The following is a 17,444-nucleotide window of genomic DNA, read 5'->3' as shown; positions in this document are numbered from 1 at the left end:
GTTCTCGCTATATTAATTGGAAGTTGAGAAACCTTCTGCTTTAGAGACAACTTAATTTTAAAATGCTGTCTAGTCTGCTGATAATAAAAAAAAAAGTCACAATGCAGTAGTCAAATATGCCCTTTTATGTATCTTGAAATATGTGTGGACAAAGCAGAGATACATTTACTGTTCACAAAAGTAAACTTCTTTCCCGTCTTCTGTTGTTTTGTATGTGTGTTTTTAGTTTCTGCCTTTACTTAAGGCATCTCTCAGAAGGGCGGTTTTAATCATTCAAGCCTTTTCACAAATAAATTCAAAAGAGCTACTTAAAAAAAAAGAAACCCTGGGTGGCTCAGTGGGTTAAAGCCTCTACCTTCGGCTTAGGTCATGATCCCAGCGTCCTGGGATCAAGCCCCGCATCGGGCTCTCTGATCAGCAGGGAGCCTGCTTCCTCCTCACTCTCTGCTTGTCAAATAAATAAATAAATAGAAACCCACGTGGGGCACCTGGATGGCTCAGTGGATTAAAGCCTCTGCCTTCGGCTCAGGTCATGATCTCAGGGTCCTGGGATTGAGCACTGCATTGGTGTCTCTGCTCAGTGGAGAGTCTCCTTCCTCCTCTCTCTCTGCCTGCCCCTCTGCCTACTTGTGATTTCTCTCTGTGTCAAATAAATAAAATCTTAAAAAAAAAAAAAACCCTCTTAAATTTTTGCCTAGGAAGCGAGCTGCTTGCAAATCAGTGAATGGCTCCCACAAGTACAAAGGGAACTCCAAAGATGTCAAACCCCCGGACCTCTGGATCCATCATGAGAGACTGGAGCTGAAACCCATCGATAAGTCTCCAGACCCAAACCCCATCATGACTGATACTCCAATTCCTCGTAACTCTCAAGATATCACACCAGTTGACAATTCCATGGACAGCAACATCCATCAAAGGCGGAATTCTTACAGAGGTGCAGATTGTCCCCAAATGTGGGAGAACTATTTCCATTTAAATCATTTTCCATTTCCTACAGTTGCCTGAATTTGGCGATTCCTACGTGAGGTTAGGTTTAAAGAAATGTGTATTGTGAGATTTGGTCAACATCTGATAAAGAATAGATAGTTTGGAAAAACATAGCTTGTTACTGGGGAGAGGTTCCGTGCCCAGATGAGACAGCCTTCTAGATCCGTTAGGTCTCTTCTCAGGTGTCAGCAACTTGATACCGAAGCATTTGAGACAACCTCGCCTATGTCTGTACGTTTCATCCTCTCCCTTCCTTTAGAGTCTGCCTCTCTTTGTGGTAGTCAGAATGTTTTTGGTCTGGACACTCAAACTCCAGACTGAAGCATGGTAGGCGACATTATGTCAACTGCACTGACTCTCAGCAGAGACTCCTCTAATGGGCTCCTGATCATTTTCCTTGTTTTTCACTTCCTGCAGAATCATCTTGTCCCCATTATATTGTTTGCGAGTTCTGACCCCTCCACTGGGAGTGTTTTACCACTGAGGCTGCTTAGTGGCCTGGGGCACACGTTTATAACTAACATCCATATTTGCTGTCTAGGGCATGAATCAGAGGACAGCATGTCTACACTGGCTGGAAGGCGGGGAATGAGACCAAAAATGATGATGCCCTTTGACTCCCAGCCACCCCAGCGTAAGTGAAACCTCTCATTTCCCCTGTGCTGCCAGTCTACCCAGTTGTCCTGGGGAGCCACTACAAATGATGTCTTTGACTTCATGTGATCCTGACACAAAAGATGACCCACTGAGGCTTTGGCATCTTGACAAGAAATACCAGACACTTTTGTATTTTGCAATTTATATCTTTCTTGAGATAAATAAGCTAAAAAGCCAACTACCCCAGTCTCCCAGGAACAGAGAAGTAACCAGTCTCCCTAACAGTAAGCACGGCATCTGTACAGGAGGGTGGAGAAGCGTCATTCTAGGCTGGAGCTAAGGATAGCTGGATGTCACAGTATTCCTTAGACTTCCTGACACACATTCAGTGTTGATGGACACCTGTCATTTTTTTAATTAACTGACTTTATATTTTAGAGGATTTTTAAGTTTACAGAACAGAGTTTTTGAAACAAAATTTTTCAACCTTAATTTACCATGCTTCACTTTGATAAACATAAAAGTTACTTGGCCTCCTTTAATAATATTTGAAATTCACAGTAAGTTTGAAAACCAAAAAACAGTGGAACAAACCAATGCTTTTGTTCAAACTACTGTGTCTTCTCCCTTGTCACTGTTTTCAAGGTAGGGAGGCCATTCTGACCGGCTAGCACAGTGGGGCTTTCAGGTGAGGGTCCCCTGTGCCATCCTACAGTGAAAAAGCCACCTACCTACTGATAACAAGTTTTTCCAGTTCTGTACCAGAAGTATTTGTTGTAAGCTGAACAGATACCCAGTAAGCCGTAGCACTGTCAGACACCTAGATTCAAATCCTGAAAGCATCTACTCGATCACTTTTCAGTTTAACCTAAATGAGCTTTTGAGTTTTTTATTAATTTCTTAAGATATCCCATTTCAGAACTCTCAGCCACCTCTCTGTCAACAAGTGACAGAGATTTGAATAGTCACAGATACCCTACACACCAAAGAAGTAAACCATGGCTCCCTATACTTGGAAACTGGTGAAACATCCAGGTGTGTAAATGCACACACACTGTCACACTCACTGTGCACAGACATGTAGATGCTAGATTCTAAAAGTCAGCTTTGGAAGAGAAAGGACTGATTGATTAGCAGGTCATTTCTGTACAAAGTAGGGACCATGATGAAAAAAGAAGGGCCTGAACTTGGAAGCATGCAGGGAAAATCATTGTCTCCCTCTTATGAGAGGTGCCCTGGCTGGGGTCCCAGGTCTAAAAACGTAAGTGTCTGAAAAGGATAAACCCATTGCAGTTGTGTTTGATGTATAGCAGGATGATAAGCAGGACTACTTGTTTGTTTTGTACAAGATTTTAGTTTTACCCAAACTGGCTTCTTTTTAAGTGCTAAGGAGAAAAGATATGTTGTACCAGTTGGTATCAGGTTTTGTTTTGTTTTTTTTTTTTTTTCATTTTCTTTTTTGGGGGATGGGCAAGGAGTACCCATATACAGTATTATTTAATTTGTGGCTCGGTAGGTGGGTGAGTGAGTGGATTCTTTAATTCAAGATTCTGAAAACAGGTATTCCAGTATGCTGTGACATCTCCTTTTCCCCACCTGGCTCCAGTCCTTTTTCTCAGGCTGCATCTCCTGGAGTCTGCCCCACTGGCCACCCACCTGGCCTTCAGCAGCTGAGCACTGCTGGGAAGCACTTGGCTACACTGGGCGGAGGTTCAGTCAGCCTTGTACAAGGCCTTGCTCAGAAGCGCCAGGACCCAAGGCAACTGACAGCTAGTGACTGCTGGCCTTGTTCTAGGGAGGTGCTTTCACATCATCTTCTTTTTTATATACCCAATTTGGAAAGACTGGAAATGCCTTTAAAAAGAGAAAGTCACTTCTGTTTTTCTGTGCTAGAGTCCTGCATACTGAGAATGCTTCTCACATTGTACTTCCTAGGTAAAAGCCCAGCAGGTTTCTTCTGTTCCCCCTGGCCTTAATTCTAGAAAATACTGATGCTGAAGCTTCCTTTCGGAAAACCACCTCTCTTCCCCTAAAGGAGGTGCTGCCTCCCAGATTACCCTGAATCTCCTCTGCTGGCTTTTCCAAGTTGTGTTTTGTTCCTAAGGACCATCTGAGCCTTCTGGCCTCTGAGTGCAGGGAACGCCCCTGTTTTTTCCCCAGACCTTAAGAGGGAAGGAGCAGTGACACTCCAGGGCCCGTGGTTGCTTGTGCCATCTGCCTGTCTGGCAAGTGGCCAGGGCAGAAAATAGCTGGAGAATAAAAGTGTCTAGAATTTTTCGTCACTAGAGTAATGTTGAGTGGCCCTACAAAGATCTACGGAGATCCTTGGTGACAGAGACATTTAATAGACTCCAGAGGTTAATTAAGTTTTATCACAGTTGGTGAAGCCCTTGCTTAGAGGGAAAAAAAGGTCCCCTGTGTTCCTAGTCAGCCCCACCTCTTTTCCTACTTGAGGGGTTTAGAGCTGTCCGTGCTGGTCTTAAACGTTCTGTTTCTAAAACTACTCTAAGGGAGTACCTAAGAGAAGCCCCAACTGGGCTTCTGATTTTGTTTGCATCTCTAGGATCGATAATGAAGCCTCATTAAAGGAGTGTTTTGTCTTCATAGTAAGTTATATATGGAATATCTGTGTGGAAATTTGGATTTGTTAGCAAAATGCAGCAAATTTAATTCCTTAGCCAATATAGAAGGAAGGATGCAATTAGGAAAGAACCATTTATATTTTAAAATGTGAATGGATGTGGCCGAGCTCCCAGACTAGAAGCAGTTAAGAGACGGTGCCATAGAGCTGTGTTTCATGTTTTTCATGCTAGACGAGTTCAGTTCTATTTACGTTCCTTTTAAGATAGGAAAAACTGATTAACTGATTAAACTGCTTAAACTCGTCTATTCAGCTTAAATACCTATTGCATGCCTCATTCAACAATAAGAAAAAAACAGAACGTACTAGGAATATACTCAGAGGAAGAGAAATTTCTATTTTTTTAGCAGGAGAAAAAAATGATAGAAACCTAAATCATCATTTGTTTGCATATGGATTTATATTTTGTAACATATTCAAATAGATATTTTTAATAACTCATGCAATCCATGTTTATTGTAGAGGAATTGGAAATACAAATAAACCAAGAGAAGTTTTTTTTTTTAACTCCTAACCATGCTATCCCCCAAGATAATCACATTAACATTTAGTGTGTATTCCTCAGAGAATGTGTGTGTGTGTGTGTAGATAGATAGATACATGCATAGGAGCATGTTGATTTAAAAAAAAAAGTGAAATCCATGGCTAATTGTTCACACCAGCCAGCTGCCCCTCAGAAGCCAATGGAATGGTTGTACTGCGTGGGAGGGGCAGGGGTGGCTTTGCTCTGGAACGGTGACTTGTCTGTGTCTGTGCAAGCATGTTAAGCACTTCTCTGTCTTGTGTTCATCCACAGCTGTGATTAGTGCCCATCCCATCCATCCCCTCGATAACCCTCACCATCATTTCCACTCCAGCAGCCTCGCTTCTCCAGCTCGCAGTCATCTCTACCACCCGGGCAGCCCGTGGCCCGTTGGCACATCCCTGTCCCTTTCAGACAGGGCCAATTCCACAGGTGAGAGATGAGGCTCGAGCCCCAGATGGAAAGCATTCCCAGAGTTGGCAAGCTGAACTGGGAAGGACTTGCCCTGCCTAGAAGGATTTGGAATTTTTCTGTGTTGTTTATGTATCATAACATTTCTGTTACTGACTCAGATTGATTTCTATAAAATTCACCACCCCCCATTTTTTTCTCCCTAAGTTGATAAGTGCTCGGTGCAAGGTGTCCTCTTAGTAAAAATGTAGTAACTCAAATCACATAACCATGTCTTGTTTCATCAAGTTGCATCTTGATTCAGTCATATTTTGTTTATTTTTTAATCTTCTAATCTGAACGGAAAACTCATTCGGGATGATTTTCAGACACGAGATGTGGCCTTCCCCTTGCAGTTACTCTGTGGTTAGGAGGGTGTATAGGGCAGCCGTAAGATAATTCTCATGTTAAATCTTATACGTACTCCTGTTGTGGCCCAAAGTAAGAAATGCATCCAGGGCCAGTGAGGCCAGCTGGGGCCATTCACAGCCCTGTGAATTTTGTGTACATTGTAAACCTCAAGTTGCCCAGAGGATTACTGACGTTAGAAGAGGGTGCACAGGCATGCATCATCTCTAAAAAACAGGAAATGAGCCTAAAACTGCTGTGCATTTAAAGAAATACATTGCCAGATAAACATGTCCCCAGTTTGGAAGTCTTAGGAAATAGCATTATTGAACAGTTTCAAGGAGGAGTGGAACAAATACTGTTAATCCTCATTAGATGAAAATTAACTTCCATCCTGTCAGTGTTAGGTGCAAATCTAGTAACTTTTCGTATGTACAGTATGTTCTTTCTCCATCATTTGAAATGTGTCTGTTAATAGTTACAACATGAGTAGAATTAAATTTTGCTCGTTCTGGAAAATAAGGGAATTTCAAGTGAATTCCACTTCAAAAGTACCTCAAAACCTCATGCTAGAAGTTTGGGTTACCAATAACATTCCCCCTCTCTAAGCTTTGATCAATTTGAAACATACCCAAAACATCAAATGAAGATCACAGCTTTATTAAGGGGATGCCTACTCACCCCCAGAGTTGCCACTCCCCAACCTTTACTTGGTTTGCACTCTCCAAACCAAATGAAGAATGCCACTTAAACTTGTGTCCAAAATGGGCCTTCCTGCTCTGTCCTTCCAGATCGAGGTTTGGGGCACTTGCTTTAGGGAAAGACAGTCCACTGGCCATTGTCTGGAGAACCAAATTCTGCCTCATAGAGCTAGTCTCAGACAGAACAGAGACTGGAAAGCAGCCTTCCAGATCTGCTCTTGGAAAGCAGTTTTTGTGTCCTGACTATCTTTCTCTATTTTTAAGGCAGAAGAATCCCACCCACTAGGATGTGGGCCTGCCTGAGGGCAGGTCAGGCTCTTCTCAATCAGATTAGCCCCCTCTTCCTTCCTCTCTGACTAGGAGGGGAAAGACAGGGGGTTGAAGGTTGGCAAGGAGCAGAGCGGCCCTCACCGCCCTGATCCAGGTGGTCTAATGCTGCTAAAATTTCCTTTCTCAGTAAACTTGGGCAGACAGTGAAGAGAGGGAAAAGTAGTGATTTGTATCACTATAGGGTTCATCACTTTAATGACCAGAGGGACATAAAGAAGGTAAACTAATGACAGGGAAAGTCACTGAAGACAGCTCAGGAATACAGGGCAAGTGTCTTGAAATGATCCACATTCTTTCACCGTTATATTTTCCTGGGTCGCTGGAGCTCGGTGCTGCCACCAGCCCTATGCATGTGGGCTAAGCTTGGCTAGGGCTTGGCCAGAGTAGGGCTGTCACTGCCCTAGAGAGCCACCACTTGACACAGGAAGAGCACTTTCCACTTGTCCAAGACCTCTGCCAGTGTAAACTTTGTGTCTTAAACCCTGAGAGGGAAGTCATTCAGGAAGCAGGCCCTTAGGCAAGGGAGAAATCTTAATGACTGGATAGTTTTCCTTGTGGGGCAGCCGCGTGACACCCTTTACTGGGAATATAACATGGCCAGTGCCCTCTCCAGTTACACAGCAAGGTGGCTCTGGTATGTGGCAGCAGGCCAGGGTTCTGACTCAGGTAGGCAACACTATTCTCCTTTTTCACATTTCCCACCACCTCTTGGACCCTGAGAAGCTTATACATCAAAGTCAGGCAGTCGAGGCAACCTGTGTGCCCAGAGCTGACCTGACCCGTCTCCCAACATAGGCTGACCTGGTCCAGGCTGGAGTCTGCTGCTTCTCTCCTACCCCCTACTCCCCTCTCTAACCGGCTTCTCCCCAGCCCAGGATTGCACAGAGTAAGACCAGCAGCTCCCTAGCTGTGGTTATCGCTGACTCTAGGAAGCAAAGAAATGAGGTCCTCAGTGCACCTCTTGAGAGGATGAGAAGTGACATAGGCCTAGTAGGGTTATCACAGCCAGGCTTTCCACACTGGGGGAAGGTGTGTGAGTCCCTTACCCCTGGGACCCAAGATCTTTAATCTGAGGGTAAGTTAACACTCATGACTGGGGCATCCTGTCTCCTGGGAGCCCAAGGGAATAGATTCAATGTTACCTCAGTAACAAGGGCAGGGAGAGGTTGGATTTCTACAGGCTCGTTTGCCCTGAGCTGGTGTCTCCAGACCCATCCTCAGGTTAGCGATGTGGGTCCACACCGGCTCACACTGTTTACAAGGGCTTCCTTTTAAAGGGGGCCAGTAGTATTGGAAATGGAAGGGCAGTGTAATGTGGGAGTTCCGAGCATGGGCTTAGGAGTTGGGGCACAGGGATTCGGACTCCTGCCCTCGCCATTCTGAGTCCATGAGCAGCACTTAACATCCCGGTGCCTTCTGAGTTACTGTGAGCATAGAATGAGCTCATGAATGTAGAGCACACAGCATAGTGGCTGGCTCAGAGTAAGTGCTCAGTAATTTACAAAGAAATGAACCTTATCAATTATTCAGGTCCTGTGTTCAGCACATTTCATACATCATCTCAATCCTCACTGAATTATGTTGTCCTCCCTGTTTTGTAGGTGACGAAAGAGACCCAGATTCAGTGACTGCCAAGTTAACCCAGATTGTATGCCAGATTTATAGCCCAGGTTTATCTGACTCCAAAGCCAGTGGTTTTTCTATCCCACCACGCTGCCTCTGGAACAACTCTGACCCCTCTTCACGTATTTGGAGACTGTCACGTTCTTCCTTAGTCGTCCCCCTCTCCAGGCTGATCTTCCCCTATTTTTTTCCCTCTGGACCCAAACACCTTTATGTGGCATGTTCTTAAAGCTACTTTCAGACCTCTGGACTCTTTGGTTGTCCAGGTCTCCCTTGAGCCATGGGGCTCTTGCTCTAGTGAGGCCGTGCACAGTCCCCCAAGGGCATGCAGGTCCTGTGGCATTGCCTCTTCTGTAGTAACTGGCAGGCCTTCTGGGCACATCTGGTGCTTGTCAGGCAGACATGTTATCTATGACAGGCCAGTTTCTAAGACCATCGGTCAGTCAATGAGTGATGTTTTTAATCTCCTTTTATATTCACATCTTAATAGACAGTAGCCCCGGGAACCTTTATGTCTACTCCCTACTAAGTACTCAGGAGAATGCTGTAAAATTTTGACCACTTAGCTGTGTGGGCGAGAACATTTCAGCAGAGCAGCTGGTTGGCAAAGTTGTTTGGGACGCTTTTGAATTAGTCCATTCTTACCTGGCCTTGGCAGTGGTGCTAATCCATGTTCCCTTGGACTAACACTGGTCCTGAGTGCTTATTGAGCTGATTTCAGAGGCCCTTAGAAGTAGCCAGAACCCTGGTATGTGCGTGTGTTTAATGGTAGAAGAAATGCTAACATTTAGACTTTCCTGCTGTAGAGTCCGTTCGAAATACCCCCAGCACTGACACCATGCCAGCCTCCTCGTCTCAAACATGCTGTACTGATCACCAGGACCCTGAAGGTGCTACCAGTTCCTCTTACTTGGCAAGCTCCCAAGAGGAAGATTCAGGCCAGAGTCTTCCTACAGCCCACGTGCGCCCTTCCCACCCATTGAAGAGCTTTGCTGTGCCGGCAATCCCACCCCCAGGCCCTCCCACCTATGATCCCGCGCTGCCAAGCACACCGTTACTATCCCAGCAAGGTGAGTGAGGACAGCAGCACCACTGGCGGGACCCTTTGGCTCTGGCTTGTGGCACAAGTCACCTCTTTGACAATAGCAAATACCTTCCAGGCTTATCCTAGTAGTTCAGAGTAGCTGGAAGTCATTGCCCCTTTCAAGAAGTATGTGGGCTCCCCTCCCTGGGCAATGCATATGAACTAGAGAATAATATTGTGGGAGTGAGGGCTGACTTTCTGAATCGTGTTTTGGGTGCAGAATTCTTGGTGGTAAAATCCAGTGGCTATAGGTGTGGACAACAGATGTAGTCCACTTAGCCTCCCCAAAATGCCTCCCTCTGTAGGGTTCCTACAAGGTAGGGAAGGATTGGGGAGGACAAAACATGGAAGTAAGGGGACCCTTCAGATGGGACGGAAGTCAATTGCTCAAGTTCATCTGGTCCCCACGAAGCACCTAACCTGAAAAGCATGCTTATCCCTACTTCTCCACATCTGTTATGATGGTCTGTTTTAGAGTAAGTCAGTGGTTTTCAAGCTTTTTGGTCTCAGGACCCCTTTATAGTCTTAAAACCTATTGAGACAATGAAGGAGCTTATCTTTACATGGGCTAGGTCTACCAATATTTAGTGTATTAGAAATTAAAACAGAAAAGTTTAAGCTTTTTTATTAACTCATTTAAAAATAGCAAATCTATCATGTAAAATAAATAGCATATTTTTATGAAAAATAACTTGCCAAAACAAAAATATAGAAAGAAAAGTGACATTGTCTTGTATTTTCACAAATCCCTGTAACGTCCAGCTTCATAGGAGGGAGCTGGATTCTCAAACCTGCTTCTGCACTCGGTCTGTTGCAAAACGTTATTTTGGTTGAAGTGTAAGAAGAAAACGTGGTCTCACAGATAGGAAGTTGGAAAGGGAAGAGTATTTTTGTAATCTTTTCAGACTGGATATTCTTTTTTTAATACTATAGCAAAACACAAGAAGTTGTATTTTCTTATAGGTTTGTTTGTAATGTAATATAGCCATACCCATGAACTGTTTGTACTCTGTTTCATGAAAATCCATCCATCTTGTACTTTGAATGCATGATATTGGACATCATTTGGAAAATATTGATTCACTAAGTTATACAGATCCTCCAAAACTTAACACAGTTCGTTATACAAAATGTAAAAATACATTTATTAGTATCACCAAAGTCTGTAAGTGTTGGGAGGCTCTCAAGCTCTTGGTGGCACATACAAGTTTTTTAAGATTCTAATTTTCACTTGAAACTTGTATTTTATCATTGGAGATAAAAACTGTCCATTGTTTTACTTGAAGTGACTGGCTTACTTTATTTACCATCTAGAAAGTGTCTGCCCAGTGCTCAAGTCTGAATAACTGGTATGTCTGTCATTCTTTCTTTGGACCGACATTGGTGTTTCATGACAGAAGCCACAGTTCCTCTGGTAACTCAAGCTGTCACAAAAGTCCTGAGCTCCAGTCAGACACCGTCGTGTAGTAGACAGAAGTACTTTATACATACTTTCCATTTTGTCACATAGGATAAAGGTTGTATAATCAAGGTGGAGATTTAGTAAAGTAATTTTTATTACTTCATTAAGGATGATCTTAAGTTAAACCAGCTTTATTTTTATTTTATTTTATTTTTTTAATGTTAGGCATGTCCGTGAATGACTTTGCAGTTTGGTGCCACTGCCCTAATTTATGCTAAGGCTACAGCAGTTTTACCCACTGTTGCTTTCATACCATCAGTGCAGAGGCAAAAATTTATTATTATGAAAGGAATTTTTACCTTACACTTCTAATTTTCTAAAGCCAGATGGAACTGTTTCTCTGGCCACTTTTGCCCTCCTTCCCTTGAGTGCAGTGCCTTTTCAGACCCACACTGGGTCTGGGTGCATCCCTCACCCTGAAGCAGCATCTGGACCTTAGTTGCCTTCATGAGATCTGGGGGAGCAGCTCAGCCACACCCCTAATAGTACCCTTTCCCCTCAGCTCTGAACCATCACATTCACTCGGTGAAGACGGCCTCCATTGGGACTTTAGGAAGGAGCCGGCCTCCGATGCCAGTGGTGGTGCCCAGTGCCCCTGACGTGCAGGAGACCACAAGGATGCTGGAAGACTCCGAGAGTGTAAGTTCCTGGGCCACCAGCCCAGCCAGGATGTCGAGTATGTGTCCGGTGGCCTGCAAGTGTGCCGGTCACACTATGTTGTGTGCAGGCCCAGAGGTGTGAAACAGATGCACTCATACTTTGAGCAGACATCTCTGAGCATCTCCTCTGCGCCAGGAGCGGAGCTGATGGCTTATGTGCCTTCTCTTTCCCCAGAGCTATGAACCAGATGAGCTGACCAAAGAGATGGCCCACCTGGAAGGACTAATGAAGGACCTAAATGCCATCACGACAGCATGAGACCTTCCCCAGGACCTGACTGCAGACCTGGGTCGAGAAGTCTTGGGACAGAGCCTGGAAAGCAAGGATTGTACAGAGCACGTTAAGACAGCACTTAAGAACACAGAGCGAGTGAGCAGACCAGCCGGCGCCCCTGCGTGGGGCCAGCTCCAGGCACGGCCACCTGCCTTCTCCTGGTCGGCCTGGAAGAAGCCCGTATCAAGGCGGCTTCCCTTTGCCTGCTGATACCCTGCAGGACTGGGCACCATGGGCCAAAATTTTGTGTCCGGGGAAGAGGCAAGAAGTGCACCGTACATTTCATTTTGTGGTCAGGCTGTGTCTTTGTACTGCGGCCGCATCACCTTCATGGAGTGTAGACATTGGCATTCACGTACAGTTTTATTTGTGTCCTATTTTATTTTACCTTCGAAAGAAAAACCAAGGGAGTTCATGGTGTTCTCCACAAGTGGTTAACATTTGACTACTTGTCTGAATTACGTATGGAAAGTCATTGACAGTGTGGGTTGTTCCAGGGGTTGGCTTGTTTTTTGTTTTTATTTTTTGAATTCCGAGTCATTGCATCCTCTACCAGCTGTTAATCCATCACTTTGAGGGGGGAGGAAATGTTGCATTGCTGTTTGTAAGCTTTTTTATTATTTTTTATTATAATTATTAAAGGCCTGACTTTTCTCCTCTCATCACTGTGAGATCACAGATCTATTTGAATGAAATGTAACATTGAAAAGACTTATTTGTTGCTTTCTGTGCAGTTTCAAAGTATTGGGGTGGGGGTGGGCCGGGGGGTTGGGAATAGGAAGTGGAGGGGCTGCTGAGGTCTGTGAATGTTTCAGTCGTCGTGCTTTCTTCCAGAAGCCTGCAGAGAACGGAAGCATCTTCTTTTTCGTCCTGTCCTGGCATGTCCATCTCTATTGTCACTAAGTTGCAACTGGACTTTCATTTGGGTCTTGTTAAAAAATTCTTCTGTGCAATAGGTGAGTTCGAGGACTTAGCTGCCCTGATGAGTGGGTCACATCCTGGTGAGAATGTCCATGCTGAGGAGCCAGTGCTGCACTTCCGATCTCTGGAGTGACACGGAGCAGGCCTAGAGCCCCAGCCGTTCCCGGAAAGTCAGGGGGCAAGACGGAGTCCTTTCCTGCTGTCTCCATGTGTTCCCTGGGGGTCGCGGGAGGTAAAGAAAGGCACTTGGTTTCCTCACAGGACTCCTTGCTTCTCTCTAGTTCCTGTCCTTGGCCGGTCCGGCTCTTGCTGCCGTGTTTCAGAGCCCCTTAGGGAAAGCACTCACAAGAATGAGGCCGGCAGGGGCTGCAGCACCCCCAAGGCTCTCCACTCCTTTCTGAACATTGTTCTGGAGGTAGCAGGGGTCAGGGACAGCAGAGGGGACCACCACCTCTTCCATCCCAGCAGCTCAGCAAAGCCCCTGATCAGCACGGGTAGCAGGAAGCTCCTGGGACATGCTGGGAGGCCCTTTGCCTTTGCAAACAGCCCTTACGTTCTTTGTCTTAAAAAGGTAAGGAGCTGAGGTGGGTTTGTTTTTTTTTTTAATATTGAGAATATAACAAAATCCAGGACTGACCATCAGGCATCTTCCCCCTACTCCCCCCAACTCCCAAGAAGGCAGTGTGGAAGGCGCATCAGGCTTTGTTTCTGTAGCCAGGAAGAGGTCAGCCGCTGAGACCACAGGCGGGTACCCAGCCCACCAGCCCCAGGGGCCCTGGGCTCTTCCCTGGCCCCACAGACACCCCACTTGCCTTTGTACAGTCGTTATTTCTCCTTTTGAGGTCTTCACACATATTGGTTTTGTAGATGAACTCTGTATTTATTATTTTGGGGGCAATGAGAAGTGCAATGCCAGGAGTCCCGCCGCGTGCCAGCCGGTCACAGAGGACTGTGCCAGGTGGGATTCTGGAAAACCAGTGCACTTAAACTGGTCCTGAGGAGAGCACTCTGGACACCAGGAGGGCTAGATTCCCCAGAAGCTGTCTTACCTTTTGCCCAAAGAAACGTGCTCGGTATTCGGGGCGTTCCCTCCCGCGAACCCTGACACTCGTGTTACCTCAGGGCCTCGGCACCTGGATACTGCCGCGGAACGGGGGCGGGGGGAGGGGCCTATTTTTAAATAAAATAACTGTTCAAAGTTGGGGGATTTTTTAAAATTAAGAAAAAGGAAAGCTATTCTGTATTGCACCTTTTCACAGTTTAATACATTTTCTTACATATTCCTGTGATTTTTGAAATTAAACCATTGTGTGTCTTGTAATGTCCTAGTTGCGCTGCTGCTCGGCAGCTTCCTTCAGGAGGATTTGGAACAAACGTGTCTGTTGCCTTGTTGCCTGCTGGAGGGGGGCCTGGAGGGCTGCTGGGGCCTGGTTTCTGTACACACTTGTTTGGCCTTTTCTGTAGTTGATGCTGTAAACTCTATGGCTTTTTAAAAAACAATTTCATGTTTTTATTTAGTATTGGAAATCCAATACACTTTTTTAATCCAATCAAACTCTGGTGTGGTCAAAGAGTTTGTTTACTTTTTCCTTAAGAAAACAAGAGCTTTGGCATCCCTGGTTCCCGGCCTTGACATGACTTCACTGTTGCACTCACAGTCTTAAAGGCAGGAGTTCTGAGGGGCCCTGAGGGAGGTGTGGCGGGTGAGCTGGGAGACCGCAGGCCGCAGTCAGGTAGCCTGCGGTCAGGTCGGCCACGGTCAGGTCGTCTGCCAGCCCTGAAGATGAATCCTGTCCCCACCCCCCATGCCACCGTCGCTGCCCTGTATGGACGGAGCCACCCCAAGGAACGGAAGGTGGAAAGAACCAAGGGACCCTCACAGAGAAGTGCAGGTGCTCCTGGAAGGTGTAGAGGCCAAGTCCCTGGTGTGGCATTATCCTGGCCGCAGCTCGATCTTTCGGCAGCCATGCAGATCCAGGCCTTCCGCTCCCAGCCCACCTCTCTGGGGTGACATGTGGAGCAGGTCTGCTCTGGGCCCCGCCTTTGCCAGGCTGCCTCACTTCCTGTCCACCTGCACTGTCTTAGCTTGGGCTGTTCTAACAAAAATACGATAGCCTGGGGACCTCAGACAGCAAACAGTGATTTCTCAAAATTCTGGAAGCTGGGAAGTCCAAGCTCAAAGTAGCAGCAGATCCGGAGTCTGATGAAGACCTGCTTCCTGGTTCTAAGATGCTGTCTTCTTGCTGTGGCCTCATGTGGCAAGAGAGCTCTCTGGGGTTTTTTTCGAAGAGCACCGATCCCATTCATGGGGGCTCCGCCCTTGTGACCTAATCACTTCCCAAATGTCCCACCTTCCAATACCATTCCATTGAGAATTAGGATTTCAGTATGTGAATTAGGAGATACAGATATTCAGTCCATAACGCTGTGAGATTTCTTACAGTATCTGAAGGTCTAGACTTGGAATAATGGTGAGCACAGCAGCCGTAGGCCCTCCCCTCCACAACTGGCAATCGAGTAGGGGACAAGGAGCCCCATGTCCTTACCAGCGGCTCCGTCAGCCCCAGCACTTCATCTGCTTTGCTGCTGAATGTACCTTCTTAAACCCAAATCTCTTCATTCCCATTAGTGACCTCAGATGGTGTCAGAGCTTTCAGTGCTAACATCTGTGCTGGTCTGCCGAGTTCTCCAGGCCTAGCCTCCCAGGGCTGGGTGCACCCAGCATTCTAGCCGCAGAAAGTGATGGTGAAACAGACATCATAGTATTGCAAATGGACCCCCCCCCTTTTTTTTTAAATTTCAGCATAACAGTATTCATTGTTTTTGCACCACACCCAGTGCTCCATGCAATACGTGCCCCCCTTAATACCCACGACCTGGCTCCCCCAACCTCCCACCCCCTGCCCCTTCAAACCCCTCAGACTGTTTTTCAGAGTCCATAGTCTCTCATGGTTCACCTCCCCTTCCAATTTCCTTCAACTCCCATCTCCTCTTCATCTCCCCATGTCCTCCATGCTATTTGTTATGCTCCACAATAAGTGAAACCATATGATAATTGACTCTCTCTGCTTGACTTATTTCACTCAGCATAATCTCTTCGAGTCCCGTCCATGTTGCTACAAAAGTTGGGTATTCATCCTTTCTGATGGAGGCAGAGGCATAATACCCCATAGTGTATATGGACCACATCTTCCTTATCCATTCGTCCGTTGAAGGGCATCTTGGTTCTTTCCACAGTTTGGCAACCGTGGCCATTGCTGCTATAAACATTGGGGTAACGCCGTGCCTGCTCTAACAGCCGGACAACCTGCCAGTGCTCATCCTCCTCTGTATCCCTAGATGGAGCTCTTGGCACGTTTTATAGTGATTTGTTGATCTGAGTCCCTTTCAACTGTGGACTGTGGACTGTGGACTGTGGGGTTGTGTTAACTCCTCCTCTCCAAACACCTGATGCTGGGGCAGTTTCTGACAACAGCAGATGTGTGTCTCCTGGATGGTTGGACAGTCATGAGGACTCAGGACCAGGAGCATGTTGGAAGGTTTCCCACACAAATACCACCCCACCCCTCATTTGGAGGGATCTTAATAAGTCTCTCTTGTTGTTGTGCCAGGACCCTCCCATTCCAGCAGCCTTGGCCATTTGGTGTCCTGGGGTGAACTTGAAAGATAACAAAGACCTGTGTGCCTGGCAGTCCTAAGAAATGATGCTGATGCCACAGTGACCGACTTGGTGCTGGGAACTAGGGCAAGGATGTCCTCCAGATTGGTTCTAAGATGAACATTATGAACGAGGCTCTTTCCCCAGTCCCTCCGTCCCTCCTGATCTCAGCCATTTTCCCATACCAGGGGTGTGGTATCACCAGGAGAGACTGGAGAACATCGCTGAACACACCATCAAGTTGATGGGGAAGGGGACATGGGCAGGGAGAGAGAAGCAGGGAGCTACGAGGGCCCCCAGAGAGCAGGTGCAACTCTTCACCTTGGGTTTCCAGCTACCAAAGGAGGAGGTTCACCAGGAGAGCTATGAAAAGAGGTGGGAGAGACTAATTGAAGGAAAAGAATACTTAACATTTTTCGTAATCTTTGAAATTACGTGATGTTGAAAAAGTGCTATTTAACACTGCAAATACTTTCTAAGCAGAATGGATGGTGTTCATCCCAAAACACTTTTTTTTAATGTTTTATTTATTTATTTGACAGACAGAGATCACAAGCAGGCAGAGAGGCAGGTGGGCAGGGTGGGGGGGGGGAGGGAAGCAGGCTCCCTGCTGAACAGAGAGCCCAGTATGGGGCTCGATCCCAGGACCCTGGGATCACAATTGGAGCCGAAGGCAGAGGCTTTAACCCACTGAGCCACCCAGGTGCCCCCCACAACTACTCTTTTACTCAACAAGGAGGAACTTGATGGGTTTTGGAAGTGAAAAGATGGGCTGGAGCTGAGCTGAGAAGGGTTAGAAGGAGCTCTTGCTGCACTATGGAGTAAGAGGAATTCAGAATTTCCTGAAATGATGTCAGGGGTGAGGGTATGCTGGCAGCAGGTATAAGCAAGATGGTGAGAGAGTGAGGGGCAAGGTGGGAAGGTAGCCCCAGCAGGAAATGGCTGCCCTTAAGGTGCCCAAAGTGTGTTTTCAAATGGGATGGTCGGAGAGTAATTTAAGGCTGTCTGCTCCTTGCACAACTAGAAACAAACCCCCTCTGACTCTCCAGATCTTGCACGAAATCTGCCATGTCCACAAGGCCTGGCATGAGTTACTGGCTTCTCCCCAATAAAAAAAAGGGGCAGGTGGACCAATGTGGGGATGGGCAGACTACAAATCTGGCGTGAGGGCGACCATAAATGG

The 17,444-nt window shown here is 46.3% G+C and overlaps 1 protein-coding gene across 8 annotated transcripts in view; it reads left to right on the top strand.

The window, feature by feature from the left end:
• Nucleotides 1-14,158, top strand: part of NEO1 (neogenin 1) — a 235,749-nt gene extending 221,591 nt beyond the window's left edge. For 6 of the 8 annotated variants that reach the window (XM_059180448.1, XM_059180444.1, XM_059180450.1 and 3 more), the window contains 6 exons: nt 699-937; nt 1,532-1,624; nt 5,025-5,183; nt 9,010-9,273; nt 11,252-11,388; nt 11,584-14,158. In XM_059180448.1, coding sequence (XP_059036431.1) covers nt 699-937; nt 1,532-1,624; nt 5,025-5,183; nt 9,010-9,273; nt 11,252-11,388; nt 11,584-11,667 — 976 coding nt within the window. In that variant the 3' untranslated portion in view covers nt 11,668-14,158. The remainder of the gene's footprint in view (nt 1-698; nt 938-1,531; nt 1,625-5,024; nt 5,184-9,009; nt 9,274-11,251; nt 11,389-11,583) is intronic. The other 2 variants (XM_059180452.1, XM_059180451.1) reach the window with 1 other exon arrangement.
• The last annotated feature ends 3,286 nt before the right edge of the window (nt 14,159-17,444 follow it).

Source organism: Mustela lutreola, chromosome 7 (genome assembly GCF_030435805.1).
Source record: "Mustela lutreola isolate mMusLut2 chromosome 7, mMusLut2.pri, whole genome shotgun sequence".
NCBI lineage: Eukaryota > Metazoa > Chordata > Mammalia > Carnivora > Mustelidae > Mustela > Mustela lutreola.
Note: the sequence above shows the minus strand (reverse complement) of the source record. Positions and strands in the feature narration are given on the sequence as shown.